General features: G+C 38.6%; 1 protein-coding gene across 1 annotated transcript in view; it reads left to right on the forward strand.

The window, feature by feature from the left end:
* Positions 1-16446, forward strand: part of TOX (thymocyte selection associated high mobility group box) — a 384675-nt gene that overhangs the window by 311062 nt on the left and 57167 nt on the right. The window contains exon 4 of the mRNA XM_006140855.3: positions 2332-2616. Coding sequence (XP_006140917.1) covers positions 2332-2616 — 285 coding nt within the window. The remainder of the gene's footprint in view (positions 1-2331; positions 2617-16446) is intronic.

The raw sequence follows: 16446 nt of genomic DNA on the forward strand, positions 1-16446 counted from the left end.
TTATTGGTGTTGTTTTTTAATGGGTTGTTTTTTTTGTTGTTTTCCAACTGCTGGTCCCTAGTTTGTTTTTTTTTTTTTTGTTTTTTTTGTTTGTTTGTTTGTTTTGTTTTGTTTTTTAGAGGTTTTTTGCTATAAGGCATACACACTCACCATGAAAGATGGAGAGAGACAGAAAGCGAAAAATCATCCCCCCAGGGGGTATGGCCATGTCACAATCCTTTCTCCTCCATTCTCCTCTTGGGATCTTGGGTACGCATGCAGAAGCGCCTGGCATGAGTTTAAGACACCAGGTCAGGACTTGAACCACGGTCGACTACATCAAAGTCCAGTGACATAGCCTTTACTCCAACTGCTGGTCCCAGTCCTTAGATTTTTTAATATCTTTATTCAGCAAACACTCAACAAGCTCACAATATCCTCCCCCCACCAACTTTCTGCTTCTTAGACTAAGGGAATGTCACTGAGAGTCCTTTCAGCTCTAATATGTAGCACCATGAAGTAATAACTTCTTAGTAAGGGACTTCATGAAAAGAATTATGAACTACTTTTCAAGGATTAGAGGAGTATGGTTTGGATAATGGAAAAATGTTGATTTGGATTAGAAGAGTACTAGGTCTGAATTTAAGGGGCCAGCCTAGCCTTCACCAAGAGCTGGAAGTCTAGGACACCTGGAACTGAATCTGAAGGTGGAAGTGGAGCCACTATTGTAAACATCCGAAAGGATGGAATTGACTAATGGGCCACCCCTCCCTACTGGTGGAGGCAGTAAACCTATCTCAGGGAAGGCAGGGCAGGCCTGGGACCCCTGGGCAGCCACATTTTCAGATGAGTCTAATTGGGCTGGTAAAATTAAGAGTGTATTGGTAGAAAATGCTTTGATTATCACAAGGAAAAAAAAAAAAAACACAAAAATAAAAGCCTATGACAAGGCTGATTAATTGGCATGACAGTATTTTTATGTCACAGTGACACTGGTGGAAGGCAATTACTAAGCATCTGACACTATATGGGTTCTTTTCTTTTTAGTTTATTTTTTTTCTTTTCTTTTTTTTTTAAGGTGTGTTTACTCACCTGAAAGGAGAGAGAAAGAGAGATACAGAGAGAAAGAAAGTGAAAATCACTTCTCAGGGGTCTGGACACTCTGCAGTCCCTTCTCCTCCATTCTTCTCTCGGCATTTTGGGCATGCACGTTCCCGGTGTGATTTTCAGGTCACCAGATCTGGGATTTGAACGGTGGTCAGCCACGTAGGGACCAGTGCCTTAACGAACACTCCAGCTGCTGGCCCTGGGATTTTTTTCCTAATGCAAGAGAGTAAAATAACATTATTAATTTGATTTTTCTGTTCTAACTTGTAACTCCAATTGTATACCCCTTCACTGCCTTGCTTTTTCCCCATAGTTTTCTTTTTATCTCTCTCTTGCTCTGTGCAGCCTGTACCTGTCTAAATTCCCCATGTACCCTTAGAGTGAAAACACTGAGTTGCTTCTATAAGCACTACGAAAAAATTCCCTATTAAGTTTGAAAATGCTAGAGAAATGTTAAGTGAAATCCACCATGCTCCTCTTATACAACACATTTGACCTCTAGATACGTTAAGAGCTTCATCCTCCAATGCTTTTAATTTTAATCCTTGCAGAGACGAAATTCATTGCTTGAATTACAAGAGTGAGTCTCATTAAGACTAAAAAGCAGTGACCCAGATAGCATAATGGATTGATATGGTGACCTTGCAACTTTAGAGCTTTACTTTCAAATCTGACTGTGCAGTCATTTCAATAGTCAATTAATCAATTGGTTAATACCAGCCTGTAAGTGTCCTGAGTCTAGTAGTTAGATCATTTTGGCCAGTACTACCTTGTAAAGAATGAAACTGAGAACAATAAGACTCTTATGAACTCCCAAGTCCTTTCCTAAATGATCAGAATAAAATAACAGGGTTTAATGAATTGCTGTGAATGCTGTAATCACTAATAATTGTATAATTTTGACAGATACTCTAATAAGCATCAACATTTTAAAACTTACATTATGTAAATGTATTGCGATTATGATATACTATATAATTATGTGTATCAATGATATATGTCTATCTTTCATTAGTGCAGAAAGACTGTCAGTATAATTAATCAAGTCTTGAGTAATGAAATGTGATGTTGATTGAATTCTCAAATTGTGTTCTCTTGGCATCCTCTGAAGCAGTATATACTGTTAGGATGACTTTATCCCAACGAAAATAAATACATGTGTAGCTCAGCGGGACATCCTACAGTTTAAAGAATTTAAAAAATAAAAAATTGAAAAATTATTCCTGATGTATGTATTTATTGCAGATGCAAGAAATACGGAATCCAGAGGGATCGCAGTACAGCTCCCATCCTCAGATGGCGGCCATGAGACCCAGGGGTCAGGCGGCTGCGGACATCAGACCACAGCCGGGAATGCTGCAGCACGGCCAGCTCACCACCATTAACCAGTCACAGCTGAGCGCTCAGCTGGGTTTGAACATGGGAGGAAGCAATGTTCCCCACAACTCGCCGTCTCCACCGGGAAGTAAGTCCGCAACTCCGTCACCATCCAGCTCTGTGCATGAAGACGAAGGCGATGATACCTCTAAGGTATGAATTGATTTTTAGAGCCTACAGGAAAGAATTGGCAGGCACTTTCCTTGGCCTGTGGTGGGTACAAGATTAGGTCACCCACATGAGAAACGCCACTCAGGGTAGACCTTGGTAATAAAGCATGAGGTTACCAAATGAATGGATTAAACCACCTACTTGTCCAATAACACTTTAAAGTCCCTAATCAATCCTTTAAATGCAGATGTGTTAAGCATAAAAGCTGTTTATACCCATCAGACTTAGGATCTGCCGAGTGGATGAGGCATATAAGTCTGTAGGACTGTAGGCCAGTATCAAGCCTAATTCACTACTCACTCATAAGTAACTACTTCAGTGTAACCACTATATTTTTTTTATTGTTTTTATGGGAGGTAGAGAGAAAGAAAGAATGGGATGGAAAGAGAGACATAGTTTTTTGGTTTTGTTTTTGAGATATTTCCTATAGGGTGTATGCACTTGCCAGAGTGACAGAGACAGAGGGGATGGCCAAACCACAATCCCTTCTCCTTTATTTTTCCTCTCAGGATCTTGGGCATGCACATATACACATGCCCAGTGTGTTTCAAGCCACCAGGTCTGGGACTTGAATTGTGGTTGACCATGTGGGGAGTCCAGCACCTTAACCACTATGCCACCTGCTGACCCCATGAAACATAGGTATTTTTGATAGGGTCTCACCATGTCCAGCCTCCCAGTTAGCTAGAATGGCTGCTGTGTGCCACTGCACCTGGCCAGTTTAGGCTGGGCTGGGAACCGATCCTGCACCTAGTATGAGGCCTAAGCCACCACACAGTGACACCCTCCCAAATGTGCCGCTGTAGCTGGGCCTGTAACCATTTTATTTTAAGGAGGCAGATTCTAGGAGTATAATGAAAGTGTGTGTGTGTGTGTGTGTGTGTGTGTGTGTGTGTGTAGTGCACACATGTGTGTATGTCATGGTTGGATGAAAGCTTTGAGCTCCCCTGACCCCACCATTTCATACCAAGGAAGAGGGAAGTAAGGGATAGAGATATTAGACTCCCTTCTAGAAGCAACCTGGGACCTTCGTTGTGTACCTGTTAGCTCCCTGCCAGTATGGCGGTCTGCCTGTCTGTCACCAGCAGGGCCATTCTTATAAGTTATCTGTACGAGAAGGCTTTTAATACCCTTAGACTGGAGAATTCAATGTAGAAGGCTGCTCATCTCTACCCACGTTAGAGGCAACGTTTTAAAATCTCTACACCCAAACTGAGTGTACTCCCACGCATAAATGCCAAAATAATCTGTATTGCCTTGATTATCTGTCAGGCATCTTCCAAACGTGTGCCTCTGAGGTCATTTGTGCCTAGTGACTGGAAAAGCTCTCGCCAGTTCTGGCTTCTCCTCCTCTCTCTTTGTTTCTCATCTCAATCTTACTAATGAAGAGTTGCTCTGTCAACCACTTTGTTTTCTTTTCAGCCTTGGGAAGATTTTATTTGTGGGAAATTCAACTATCAACATGTTACCAAAAGCAACACTGTGGAATTCTGATCTATATATTTAACTTTCCAATAGTTACACTCATTTTTTAAAGATCCAGACAAGTAGCGATTCATAGATTTATTCGTATGATTACATAGACAAGACTCTCTCATTGACTACATTTTCTTATCTTTTCAGAAAGAGTAGCTTCCTTTTTTTAAAAAAAAAAAGAATTATTTTATTTCATTTGTTATCATCATTATTATTTGTTTAATTTGACCAGAGAGAGAAAGGGAAAGTAGGAAAGCAAGCCTCCGGGTCTGGGATTTGAACGATGTTGGCCATGTGAAAATCCAGTGCCCTAACTACCATACCACCTGCCAGCCCCATATTTTCTTATTTTCTATATTCTTACTTTTCTGGCATTTAGGCCCTCAATCCTGGAGAGATGGCTCTTCTAGGATTGCTAATTCCTAGAGAAGTAAATGACTCCTCCGCAACCCCCACTTGATGTACAAACTAAACCATACAGAGCCCACACCTGTACCCATCTCCTGTATCAAATTCACTTACCAAGCCAGTTTCCCCTGCCTGCCCTACGCGACCCCAGAGCCAGGTGCTGGACATCCAGGGACCAGTCCTGCAGCCCAGAGTCTATCAACACCATCAAACGATCCAGTCCTAAACACTCAGCATGCCTACCCTGCCTCACCCACTCCATCCTGCAAACCCTCATAAAGGCTCTGGGCACACCCTGCCTGCTCCTTCTTTCTGCCTGTCTCCTGACCAGACCTGGTGCTTCCCCACATGGCTCTGTGTGACATCCAGGCTGCCGCTTTCTAGCGATCTGTGAGTGCAAGCTTCTTCCCTCATAACCACAGTTTCCAGGGCTGCTGTCTCTGACTAGAACAAACCCCTGGCACATTTTAGAACAGCTGCACCACCAACATCATCACCCTCATGATCGCTCTCGGTTATCTCTAAGACAGTCTCTCATGAGTCAGTTAAACAGGCAAGAGGAGACTAATTGATATTACATAAATAATCTATTGGGCTAGTGAAAGCCTGGCCTTTAGTTGACCATTTAGAGAGCAGAATAATTCAGAAAATATGGATTATTCCAACGGTGCCTTTCCTAGTCCCTTTGTGTTGCTAGAACAGAATTTCTAAGACTGGGTGGTTTACAAGACTTCTCTTGGGGGGTTGAGAAGACCAAGAGCTTAGGGCCAACCTCTGACTGGCTTCTGGTGCGATATCAGGAAATAACTGAGAAAAGGGGAATGGTCAGAGAGCTCGTGCAAGGAGAAACACACCAGTGGCAGGTTTGCTTTGTATCACCTTTTCTCAAGGGAACTGTCAGTGAGCTCCTTCCCAGAAGACATTAATCTACTCATAAGGGATCCACCTCATATCCCAAGCACCTGGCAACAGGCCCCACCTCCCAGCATTGCCACATTACGTATCAAATTTCAGTGTACTCTAGCAATACTCATCAGCCAGTAAGTATCTGAATCTAAATGTGGCCAAGGATTCTTGTGCAAACAATGACTTAGATGGATAATTCAAGGCAATTTCCTAAACAGAGATGATATGGACCATATTGTAAGGGGAAAAAAATTAATGTGCTGCTCATAGTAAAGATCGATTTGTCCATCTGGATTTTATCTTTATCAGTATTCATGGCTGACATTTCAGGAAATTAAATGCAAAATTAGTAGCATCTTCTGACAGTAAATTTTATCCAGGATTATTCTTAATTACAATAACATTTTTCCACACTCTTCAAGTTATAGGAAGAGAAGAGTAGGTAGAAATCTAAAGTTCGTCAGATCAACATTCACAGATTCCGCCATTGGCTATTAACCCTGTAGATGGATATTTTATAATTTTGCAAAGGCACGCATTTGTATGTTATAAGCTTCCAGGCTGGTATAACTTGCCAGTTGGTGTCCTATGCAGTCACTCTATGTTCACATCTCAAAATTATTCATTGTTCTTTATTACTGACTGTGTACGCATTGTATAGAGATTCATATTATGTAGTGGTAGAACCTTGAATTGTTATTTTTAAACTCTATTTGTTTCTCTTATTAGAGAGTCAGAGATGTAGAGATTGAGAGAGAGAGACAGAGAGGCAGGTACCCCCTCCCATCAGGATCTTCATGCAGCAGGCTCCCCCCAATCTCAGCTGGTCCAGATAGATCATGGACTGGTACAGGCAACCCACACACTCAGGGAAGTCCTAGGACACCACAATGGAACTCCTGCGTGGGTCCACTCTGTGCCTCCCCCGACTCTTTTCTGGGATGATTGATGTGTACAATTTTAGGGATGGATTTCTCAAAAATGAACTCATTAAATTGGCTTTTTGTCTACGCAAACATTCGGAAGGTCATGTTTAGTTTAAGCGTATTTTCCATCTCAAGAAAATCCACCCTTCCATTCCAACTCTGCACACTTTTCTTCACCTTCGCAATCCAGAATTCTCCTACCCATTTATTCAACTTGTATTTATTAACTGCCTTGACAGATCCTCTGATGAAAATGTTCAAGCAGTCTTTACCACAGTTAAGGATTAAACAGGAAATTTTTCTTTATATGTAAGTAGGATTTATGTGGAATGCTGTACAACAGTTCCAGTTAGATGTGAAATAGCAGTAAGTCAAAAACATCATTTAAATCATTTCTATCTAGTAATCTAAAAAGGTAGTTTTAGTTCCACACCAGAAAAAGCAGCTTTTAAAGCTTCCTTCTTAACACTTTGTGCTCTCTTTAAGCAATTACATATTGATTCCAGTTTATCTAACTGAACAATTAAATCAGTCTGTTTGACAGAGAGGAATATTGTAAATACCATGGTGAAATAAATTACCACCTTATAAACACCACCTATGGTTTTGACTGCTATGAAGCTGTGTTGATGGCCTTAAGTCAAAAATGAGACATACAGTAAAGCATCAAAGAAATACAAATTTGGGCAGCTCGTGGGTCTAAGCCTGTAATCCAATACTTGTAATACAACAGACACTTTAAAACACTTAAAGTATCTGGCATTAGATGTGTATTTTTGGCACAGTTTTCCCTTTAAGGAAATTATGGGCTCAAAACCACAGTGTATATTTTTCCATTTCTTTACTTTCAGCTTTTCTAGTGAAAGTATCCTTATGTTTTTTAAGTGTCTGTTGTAAATGGTATAAAGTTAGATAAGCTCTTGCTTTTTGTTTTGTTTTGTTTTCTGTTTGTTTGTTTATTTGCTCTATTGACATGTTTATTGTCTTTATATGAAAAATCTTCATAGGAAATTGTTTGGTTTAGCCCTTAGCAACCCTCCCCTGAACTCTGAGGAAGCTTACCTTCTTCTGAGCTACCCAGTCTTTCTTCTGGGCAAGGGACATTTTGAGACAATTCCACCTCTTCTTTTGATAATGTTTTACTTTTAAATAAAACATTTACTACATTTACTAACATTAGCATTAATATACTTGGGTTTATTTCTTCATCTAGGTATGTTGCTTTCTATTTGCCCCACAAATATTGTTCCTTTTTCTTTTTTACCTTCTTTCAGATTGTTTTTATTTTTCTCATTCCATTATTTTCCATCTTAAGATTGAAAATGTTATCCATTTTACATTCTTTTAGTAGTTTTTCCTGGGACACAACCATATCAAAGTCTAAATTTATTCAGTATCCTACCCTCTTTTTTTAGTTTAACTCCAAACATCTTTCTTCCCATTCATATTGGGAAGTCTTATTGCAGTTGTTTATTTTAGTTCATTTTAATTTAGTTCAATTTAATTGGATTTGTAATTTAGTAAACTTTAAGAAGCACTATTTTTATTTTTTTTACAGTCTTCTTTTATGTTTTAGGTTTGTGCACATATATACATCTTTTACCTGATGTCACATTCTTTATGGGTTTTTTTTTTTTTTTTTTTTTTTTTGCTATAGGGCGCGTGCGCTCGCCAGACAGACAGAGAGAGACAGAAAGACAGAAAGTGAGAAATCACCCCCCGGGGGGGATGGCCATGCCACAGTCCCTTCTCTTCCATGCTCCTCTCGAGATCTTGGGCACGCATGCACAGGCGCCCAGCGTGAGTTTAAGCCACCGGGTCCGGGGCTCGAACCGCTGTCGACTACGTGGCAGTCCAGTGACATAGCCATTACACTAACTACTGGTCCCTCTTTATGGTATTAAAAGCTTTTATGAGGGTAGCTGGGAACATGGTTACCTTCAAAAAAAAAAAAAAAAGAAAAAAGAAAAAAAGAATAAAATAAAACACTTGAGCTGGGTATAGAAACTAGTTCAACAGCATCATTGTGAACTGTGTGAGTTTCTTTACATTTATCCTGAGTTTAATTGCTTCTGTTTTTCATCAGTTTTTCATTAATTTTTGAATATTTTTCGATGCTTCTACCCCATCTTGCTCCCACCCCATCTTGCTCCCTTCTATAATTGTGAGAGGAAGAATGTTAGACTTCCTCATCCTGTCCTTCACAACCCTTTTATTACACATTTTCTTTTCTTTTCCCCTCTGTATTACATTCTGATTAATTTATTTCAGTTTTCTAGTTCATAATTCTCCTCTTAGCTATATCACATCTGAAATTCAAAATAAGCTATTGAGGTTTTAAGTTTAAGTAATTTATAGTCCAAGTTGTATTTGATTCATTCTCAAATATATTTAGACATGTTTTAGTTGCTTTCTCTTTATCTATATGAGAGAGTCCTCCAGAAATTCATGAAAACTGCATGTTATGGGGGGGAGGGGATGCCTGTAAACAACTTTTGTGCCAAAATTAACTTGTACTATAATTTCATTTTTCCACTGACTTTTTGAAGTCCTGTCATATATTTCATCTCTTTTGTTTCTTTCCTTTTTTTTTAAGATGTTCTTGCTGGGGCCAGCAGGTGGCATGGTGGTTAAGGACACTGGACTCCCACATGGCCAATCATGGTTTAAGTCCCCGATCTGGTGGCTTGCTTTCTCACTTGCTCTCTTTCTCTCCCTCACCCTTTTGTCTTTCTCTCTTTCTCTGGCCAAATTGAAATAAATAAATAAATAATTTAAAAAAAAAAAGAGAGAGAGGTTCTTGCCATAGGGTGCATGTACTTCCCAGAGAGACAGAGAGAGGCAAAATGAGAAATCACCCTTCAGGGGGAATGGCCACATCTCAATCCCTTCTCCATACTCCTCTTGGGATCTTGGGCATACATGCACACGCATCTGGCGTAATTTTCAACCCACCCAGTCCAGGACTCCAACTGTGGTTGATCATGTGGTAGTCCACTGACATAACCACTATGCCATCTACTGGCTCCTCTTTTGTTTCTTAAAGCATGTTAAATATATTTAGTTTGTACTGTCTCTGCTAATCCAATACATGAAGTCTTTGGAGGTCTGAATCTTGATTTCAATAGATCATCTCATTTTGTTCTTTTTGCTTTTGAAATGAGAACTGATATCTATTAGAACTTTATAAGAATTCTTTTAGACCTGGTTTAAAAGTGAATTCCACCAAAGATGACATGCATTTCTATTGTTAGATGTCTTAGACCATTACAATCTAGAACCACAGGTGACTTGAAGTTTTTCAGATCACCTCCACTTAATGTGCATTCAGCCTGAAAATCCTTGCAAATACTGGCTTTTGTTTGTAAATTATCACGAGACATTTTATCCATTTTCTTTTAGTATCGAACGACCTTTTACTATCAGGGGACCTCTGGGACCTTCATACTAAATCTTCACAGGCCCTATGAGGTTACATACAGGATCATCTTTGCAGGTCCTGTGAAGGAGATTATTTCACTCCAGTCTTGCACTGAGAGTGTAATTCTTTTACATTGTGACTATAGTTGGAATGTTTCTATTAAACATATTGTTTTTGGTGAACCGTGAATTTTGTCTTCTGTCTCCTTCATCCTTTAACTCAATTTCACACCAGGTTAGCAGTATCTCCCAGATGAAAGCTGGCTCCAGTACTCTGTTTACTTCTCTGGGTTCCTGCTTTCACTGAGTTTTTTTTCCTTCAAGAGTCTCTTCCTAATTTGCTAGTTCATCAATGCATGTGCTTTGCCACACCAGACAGGAACAGAAGGTTTTTATCTCAAAGCAAATAGGATAAGTCACTAGAGCAGCAATTAAATAAGCCTTTAGAGAAGCAGTTTGTATTTACCACTGTTCTGAAGGCAAGAAGACTCCTGGAATAAAGTAAAAACAATAAACAGGCAGGTTTTGTGTACAGTATAGTGACATCAAGGAGTGTTAAAACTCTGCGTTGTGTCACTTCATCTCGCAATAGAAGAGAATATTTAAAATTGGGACTTGAAAGTCTATTCATTTCCACATTGAACTGTATTTATTGTACAAATGTTCAGCAATTCACGCAATATAGTCTGTATGATACTTAAAAAATTCCCTTGATCTTAACAATTAAATCAATGTAGATACCTCGTTCATTTTTTTTAAAAGTATCATTTGATAAGGCTGAGTCTAGAAGCATACTTGAAAAGAAAATGATGAAATTTAGCCAAACAGCCAATTAGTATCTGATTCCAAATAATTGTTCCTAAAATTAATTTAAGTAATTAAATTTTTCTAGGATAAAGAATAATTCTAAGAAGTGTTTGTTCTTAGACATACCTTAGATGACTGAGCAAGCTTGATTAATTCATGGAATAAAAAAAAAGTGAGCCTTAACAGAGACACCGGCATTCTCTTCAGAGGGACTGTACCTAAACAGCTTGCATTTGTCGTAAGAGGAGAAGCCCTTGGTCCAGAACAGTAAGATGTAGACAGATTGCACTACTCAGGCACAGTTAGACAAGACCAAGTAGACCCAACAAAAGTGGCAAACGTTAACGCGTAGGTTCATGTCATTACGACCAACCTTTTTCTCACATTAAGGTGACTTTTCTGGACAGTAGCCCAACCTTATTTCACACAAGGCCACTGAGTGGCTTTGCTAAACTCATCCAACAATAACACACGGCCATGTTTAGCAGACTCAAGGATCTTTAAACGTGAATTTGCTTTATAAACTGTGATGCTGATACAGTACCCCACACTCGCGATGGCATTCTCTTCAGAGGGACTGTACCTAAACAGCTTGCATTTGTCGTAAGAGGAGAAGCCCTTGGTCCAGAACAGTAAGATGTAGACAGATTGCACTACTCAGGCACAGTTAGACAAGACCAAGTAGACCCAACAAAAGTGGCAAACGTTAACGCGTAGGTTCATGTCATTACGACCAACCTTTTTCTCACATTAAGGTGACTTTTCTGGACAGTAGCCCAACCTTATTTCACACAAGGCCACTGAGTGGCTTTGCTAAACTCATCCAACAATAACACACGGCCATGTTTAGCAGACTCAAGGATCTTTAAACGTGAATTTGCTTTATAAACTGTGATGCTGATACAGTACCCCACACTCGCGAATCATTTCCGGAGTATGGCGTTTCATATGCATTTTTCTATAATTGATGTTTTGAGTCATTGAATGTACTGTTATTATTAATGATAATAATAAACCTGATTGTAAAATGAAAGAAGTATTACAATCTTGCTGATTTCACAGTAACTAGATGACTTACTTCCCTTGCTTATTTGAATTTATTCTCATAAGGGGATTTTAGATGGCATAGTTTAAAAAGAAAAGAGAATGAATTTAAGTAGCAAAATATTCACTTACAGAAACAGTACCAGCACGAAAAGTGCTGTGGTGTGCCCTGTTTCTATGGTGAAGATTTTGTAATATTTACTTTATATGATAAGAGTTATAAGTGGAGTTCTATGTTGTTTGTTCAGCCTATTATGCAGATGGTGCTTGATTAAAATCTATTTTAAACTGCAGCGATTACTGCAAGATAGTGTGCATTAAACAGCTCTCCCAGCTCCATTAAAGGCTTTGGGACCGTGGCAGTTTATTTTAAATATGCTTATAGACGTTTCTAACTTCTCCAGGGACGTTTCAATATCAGTGATTCTCTTTCCTTGATAGTCTTAACTCCTGTCCTCTGGATTCTTAAGAAGTATTATCTAAGCAATGCCATTAACACCTGCTTTTTTTTTTAAGCGAAAGATTATTGTTTTCTTGTGATAAATAAGTTAAGTACATCCCTATAATTAAGCAATAAGACATGACAGGAGGTGAATTGCCAGAAGCCTTAGGGCACCCCTAGGGAGTAGGGAAATAAACCGTATCTGTGAGTGAGTTACATGAAGCACACACATCTCGGTAAAGCTTATGTGTCCCATTTATTTATGAGTAATATTTATTGACATTATTTGTGTAAGTATTTATTTATTCATTGGTGCTTTAATTGAGTGTGAAATAGATCTGTGGGTAATCAGGACTAAATTAGGACCTCACCTAGGCTTTATAGTCTTAGTTGCTGTGATTTTCGTGCAATTTTTATGTGTATCAAATTGCCTTTGCCTCGTAATTGTAAGCCTTTGTCCAGTACTGTAGAATACAGGGATAGAAATGTAGAATACTCCTTAGCATGTGAAATGCCACACTGATACGGTGAAGACATAAGGATGAATGAGATTGGTTCCCTTACCATCAGTGTACTTGTCAGCATTAACAGTTCGTATTTGTGCATTACAGGGCTTCTTCTAGATGCTAAATATCATGATATTCTAATTAAATTGAACTCTCCTGTCTTAGAACTCCAATAGCTTTAGAAATATTGTGCTCTAGAATGTTGTCCAGTATATAGTGCTATACTGTCCAGTAAAATAGCCATTGGTCCTGCATGACTGCTTACATTTAAATTTAACTAGGTAAGAGAAGATTCATATTTTAATTTTTCGGTTGCACTAACTACATTCCAAATGGTTTATAGTCACATGAGGTTAGTGGCCATAGACTATATAGTCTATAGCCTAGTTCTCTAGAGCAGTTCTCTGCACTTTGGACAGTGCAGAAAACATTTCTGTCATTCTAGAAAGTTCTGTAAAAACGTGCTGCTCTAGACTGTAGAAGTCAGGGCCTGTTAGAAAGTTACTACATGAAAGTGTAAGCTTTCATCCATCTATGTAAGACATCAAGATCCAGACAATACACAAAATTAAGGTCCAGGGACATGTTATAAATCCATTTAGCTAATGTTCCTCCACAATTGTATGCATCATCGCTATGTGCATTCCAAGTAGTCTGTGGTCAGAAGAGCCAGGTATCTTTCAAAATACAATCCATTACTGGCATGTAAGTGGATCCAAATTAGAGCAATATTTCTTTCTCATGGAGGCTTTGCATATGAACCGTGACCATATGTTTTTTTGCATATGTGATAAAACTGCATCTAGAAGGGAGTCTTAGAAACTCCCAGTTCATTACATAAAATCTAAAGTGGCAGCTCATTTCTGTACCCTGCCCCACAAAGGAAAGTGAAAAATAAAAAAGAAGACCCCTCCAGATCAGGAAGCAAGCCCAGTGTTCATGAGACAAACATGCTTACACTTCATAGAGCACTCCTTAAGTTTGAGTACATCAGACATCAAACCACAGCAGGAAATTTCCATTCCATTATATTTACCCTAGAAAGCAAAGATACTAGGCATGCCCAAGAAGCATCATTTATACAAAAACATTGAGCAATGTAATTAGTGGTTTCCTCCAAAGTATATTTTATTTTATGTTTTCAAATGGAGATCTTTTATACACAGTTTTTCTTTTCCTGCTTATGTGAGTCTTCAGTGAAAGTCAAAGCATTATCTTAGATCATAGTTCAAGTCAATGAAGGCAATTTTATGAGTGGTCAGAATATTATGACCCAAGAATATAGCTTTGGTGATCTAGTTTAATTATTGAAAGAAAAGCAAGGCAGTGAATCTTAAATAATAAATATTTTATGTGTATCCTTTAGATTGGTCTTTTTAGGTGCCAGTTTTCTTGCATGATAGATAATTCAAACCAAGGTTAACATGGGTATTAAAGGGAAAGCATCTTGTTGACTCAAGGCAGATCAATATGCTCTTGCTTTCAGTATGGTGAAAACAAAGATGACGTAATGTTATGAGGCTGTTTGGTAGTCTGGCCTTAATGGGGGCAGCACCCCTGCCTCACACCTTATTGCCTCTCTTACATTCAACCAGATACACTGTCGAAACTCCAGAGTTACACTCTATAATGTATATGTGACATCTCTTGGCCTCAAAACTGTGGTGCAGAAGTCATGAAATGCTTGCTTCTGCTAAAAATGAATACTCTGAGACTGAGCAAGACTGACTCCAAATAACCCTACAGGACAAACCAGGAAAGCTTTAAAACCCTCCAGATAACTAAGCAAATGCACTGGCTGTATGAAGTTACTTAAGGTTTCTATTTGGGTTGCTGTATGTTGCCTCAAAATGGTCATTGTGGTTTCCATACACTTGATATTTGTGGTTCTTACTGGCAGTGACAGGTTCTCCTGTTTCATTAGATCATCCCTAGAAAGTAGGCCCCTGTGTCAAATACAGAAAGATAATTGTCCTCTTTTCTGTTGCATCAGGGACACAAAACCAGTAGACTTACAGTCTGCACTATCCTGTCCAAATACCAGTTCGGTAAAAAAAAATAAGCATAAAGATCAGTAGTTGACACAATTTTGGACAACAGAAGAGGGAAACTATTTAAATAATTCAGGGAACTTTTTCAATAGAAACATTTACATTGCATGATAGGAAGTTTATCTCTGTGATGGAGAACTGATTATTTTCCAAAAAGATTGACATAAGGGAGCCAGATGGCAGCACAGCTATAAAACACAACACTATGAGACTGATCCACAGAGGAGGGTTCTAGGTTCACATCCAGAGTCCTCCCTGAGTATGCTGGGCACGTGCATACCCATGACCTGGGCCTGGCTGAAGCTGGTACCTGGTGTCAAGACCCTGTAGGGGGTACTATCTCTTTCTCTCTCTCTATCCCTATCTCTCTTAGTCATGAAAGAAGTAAATGAATAAAATTTTAAAGGTTAAAAAATTGATGTAACTTCAATCATAGAGATTTTAATGTGTCAGATCATTAATGTTTTAATTAACATTTAAAATGAATCTAAATAATATTTCATATGTGTTAGCATTCATTTATTTCTGTACTTTGCTCCCTATTTCTAAATATTCCTAAACTTTAATGAAATATATATTTTAATATCCTAACAACTGTGTTTTCTAGCTTTGTTGTGGTATAATTGACAAATAAATCTGTGTATATTTAGGACTGTCCCTGTAGACTAATGGTTAAGAAAACTGGGTCTCATATGGCTGACTGTGGTTCAAGTCCTGGCCTGTGCATGTGTGCTCAAAATCCTGACAGGATGAAGAAATAGAAGACAAAAGACTGAGGCATCACCACACCTCATTAAGGGGTTCTCTCTCTCTTGCGCTCTCTCTCTCTCTCTCTCCCCTCTCTCTGTCATTGGCAAGCACACATGCTTTTGGCAATTAAAAATGCATATATTTAAACTGTGCAACATGATGGTTTGATATCTGTGTACACTGTGAAAGAATTGCCACAAATGAGTTAGTTAATAATTCTATAACCTCACCTTGTCACCTTTTTCTAAAAATAAGAACTAATTTGATAAGAGCAAGTTTCAAGTGCATAATACACTATTCTTAGCTGTAGTTACCATGCTGTTCATTGGATTCTCAGAACTTATTTGTCCTGTAACTGAAAGTTTGTACCATTTGACCACTCTGTTTTGAATATTCTCCCCAGTGAACCTTGTCGACTTCTTTTTATTTTCCTTTTTAATAAATACTTTATGGCTATAAATGTAAGAATGGCCATTTTTACAAAATTTAGAAAATATAAAAACTATGAAGAAGACAATCATAGTCATAAGAAAAAATTACTAATAATAGAGTTTTAAAATACTTTTTAAAAAATCTGTGTTTTCTCTTTCACTGAATATTTGCCTATTGTTCTAATGTAGTCAGATAAATTTGTGAGGACTGATTTCCTGTAGAGAAACCATTTGTGGGAACCAGCAGTTAGCATAATGACTATGTTGCTGGACTCCCACGTAGTCGACCGCGGTTCACGTCCCGGACCCGGTGGCTTAAAACTCACGCCAGGCGCGTGTGCGTGCATGCTCAAGATCCCGGAAGGAGAATGGAGGAGAAGGGATTGTGGCGTGACCATCCCCCCCGAGGGGTGATTTCTCGTTTTCTGTCTCTATGTCTCTCTCTGTCTGTCTGGTGAGCACACACGCCCTATAGCGAAAACCTCTCAAAAAAAAAGAAAGAAAGAAACCATTTGTGCTTTTATTCATTCATTCTTCCAATTACATTAATATTACTGGGTTATCAGAAAAGTCATGATGCATTTTTTCAGAGACAAACATATAAAATTACATCATGACTTTTCCAGCAACCTAATATTATTATTA

This window comes from Tupaia chinensis, unplaced genomic scaffold (assembly GCF_000334495.1).
Source record: "Tupaia chinensis unplaced genomic scaffold, TupChi_1.0 Scaffold000046_3, whole genome shotgun sequence".
NCBI classification, from domain to species: domain Eukaryota; kingdom Metazoa; phylum Chordata; class Mammalia; order Scandentia; family Tupaiidae; genus Tupaia; species Tupaia belangeri.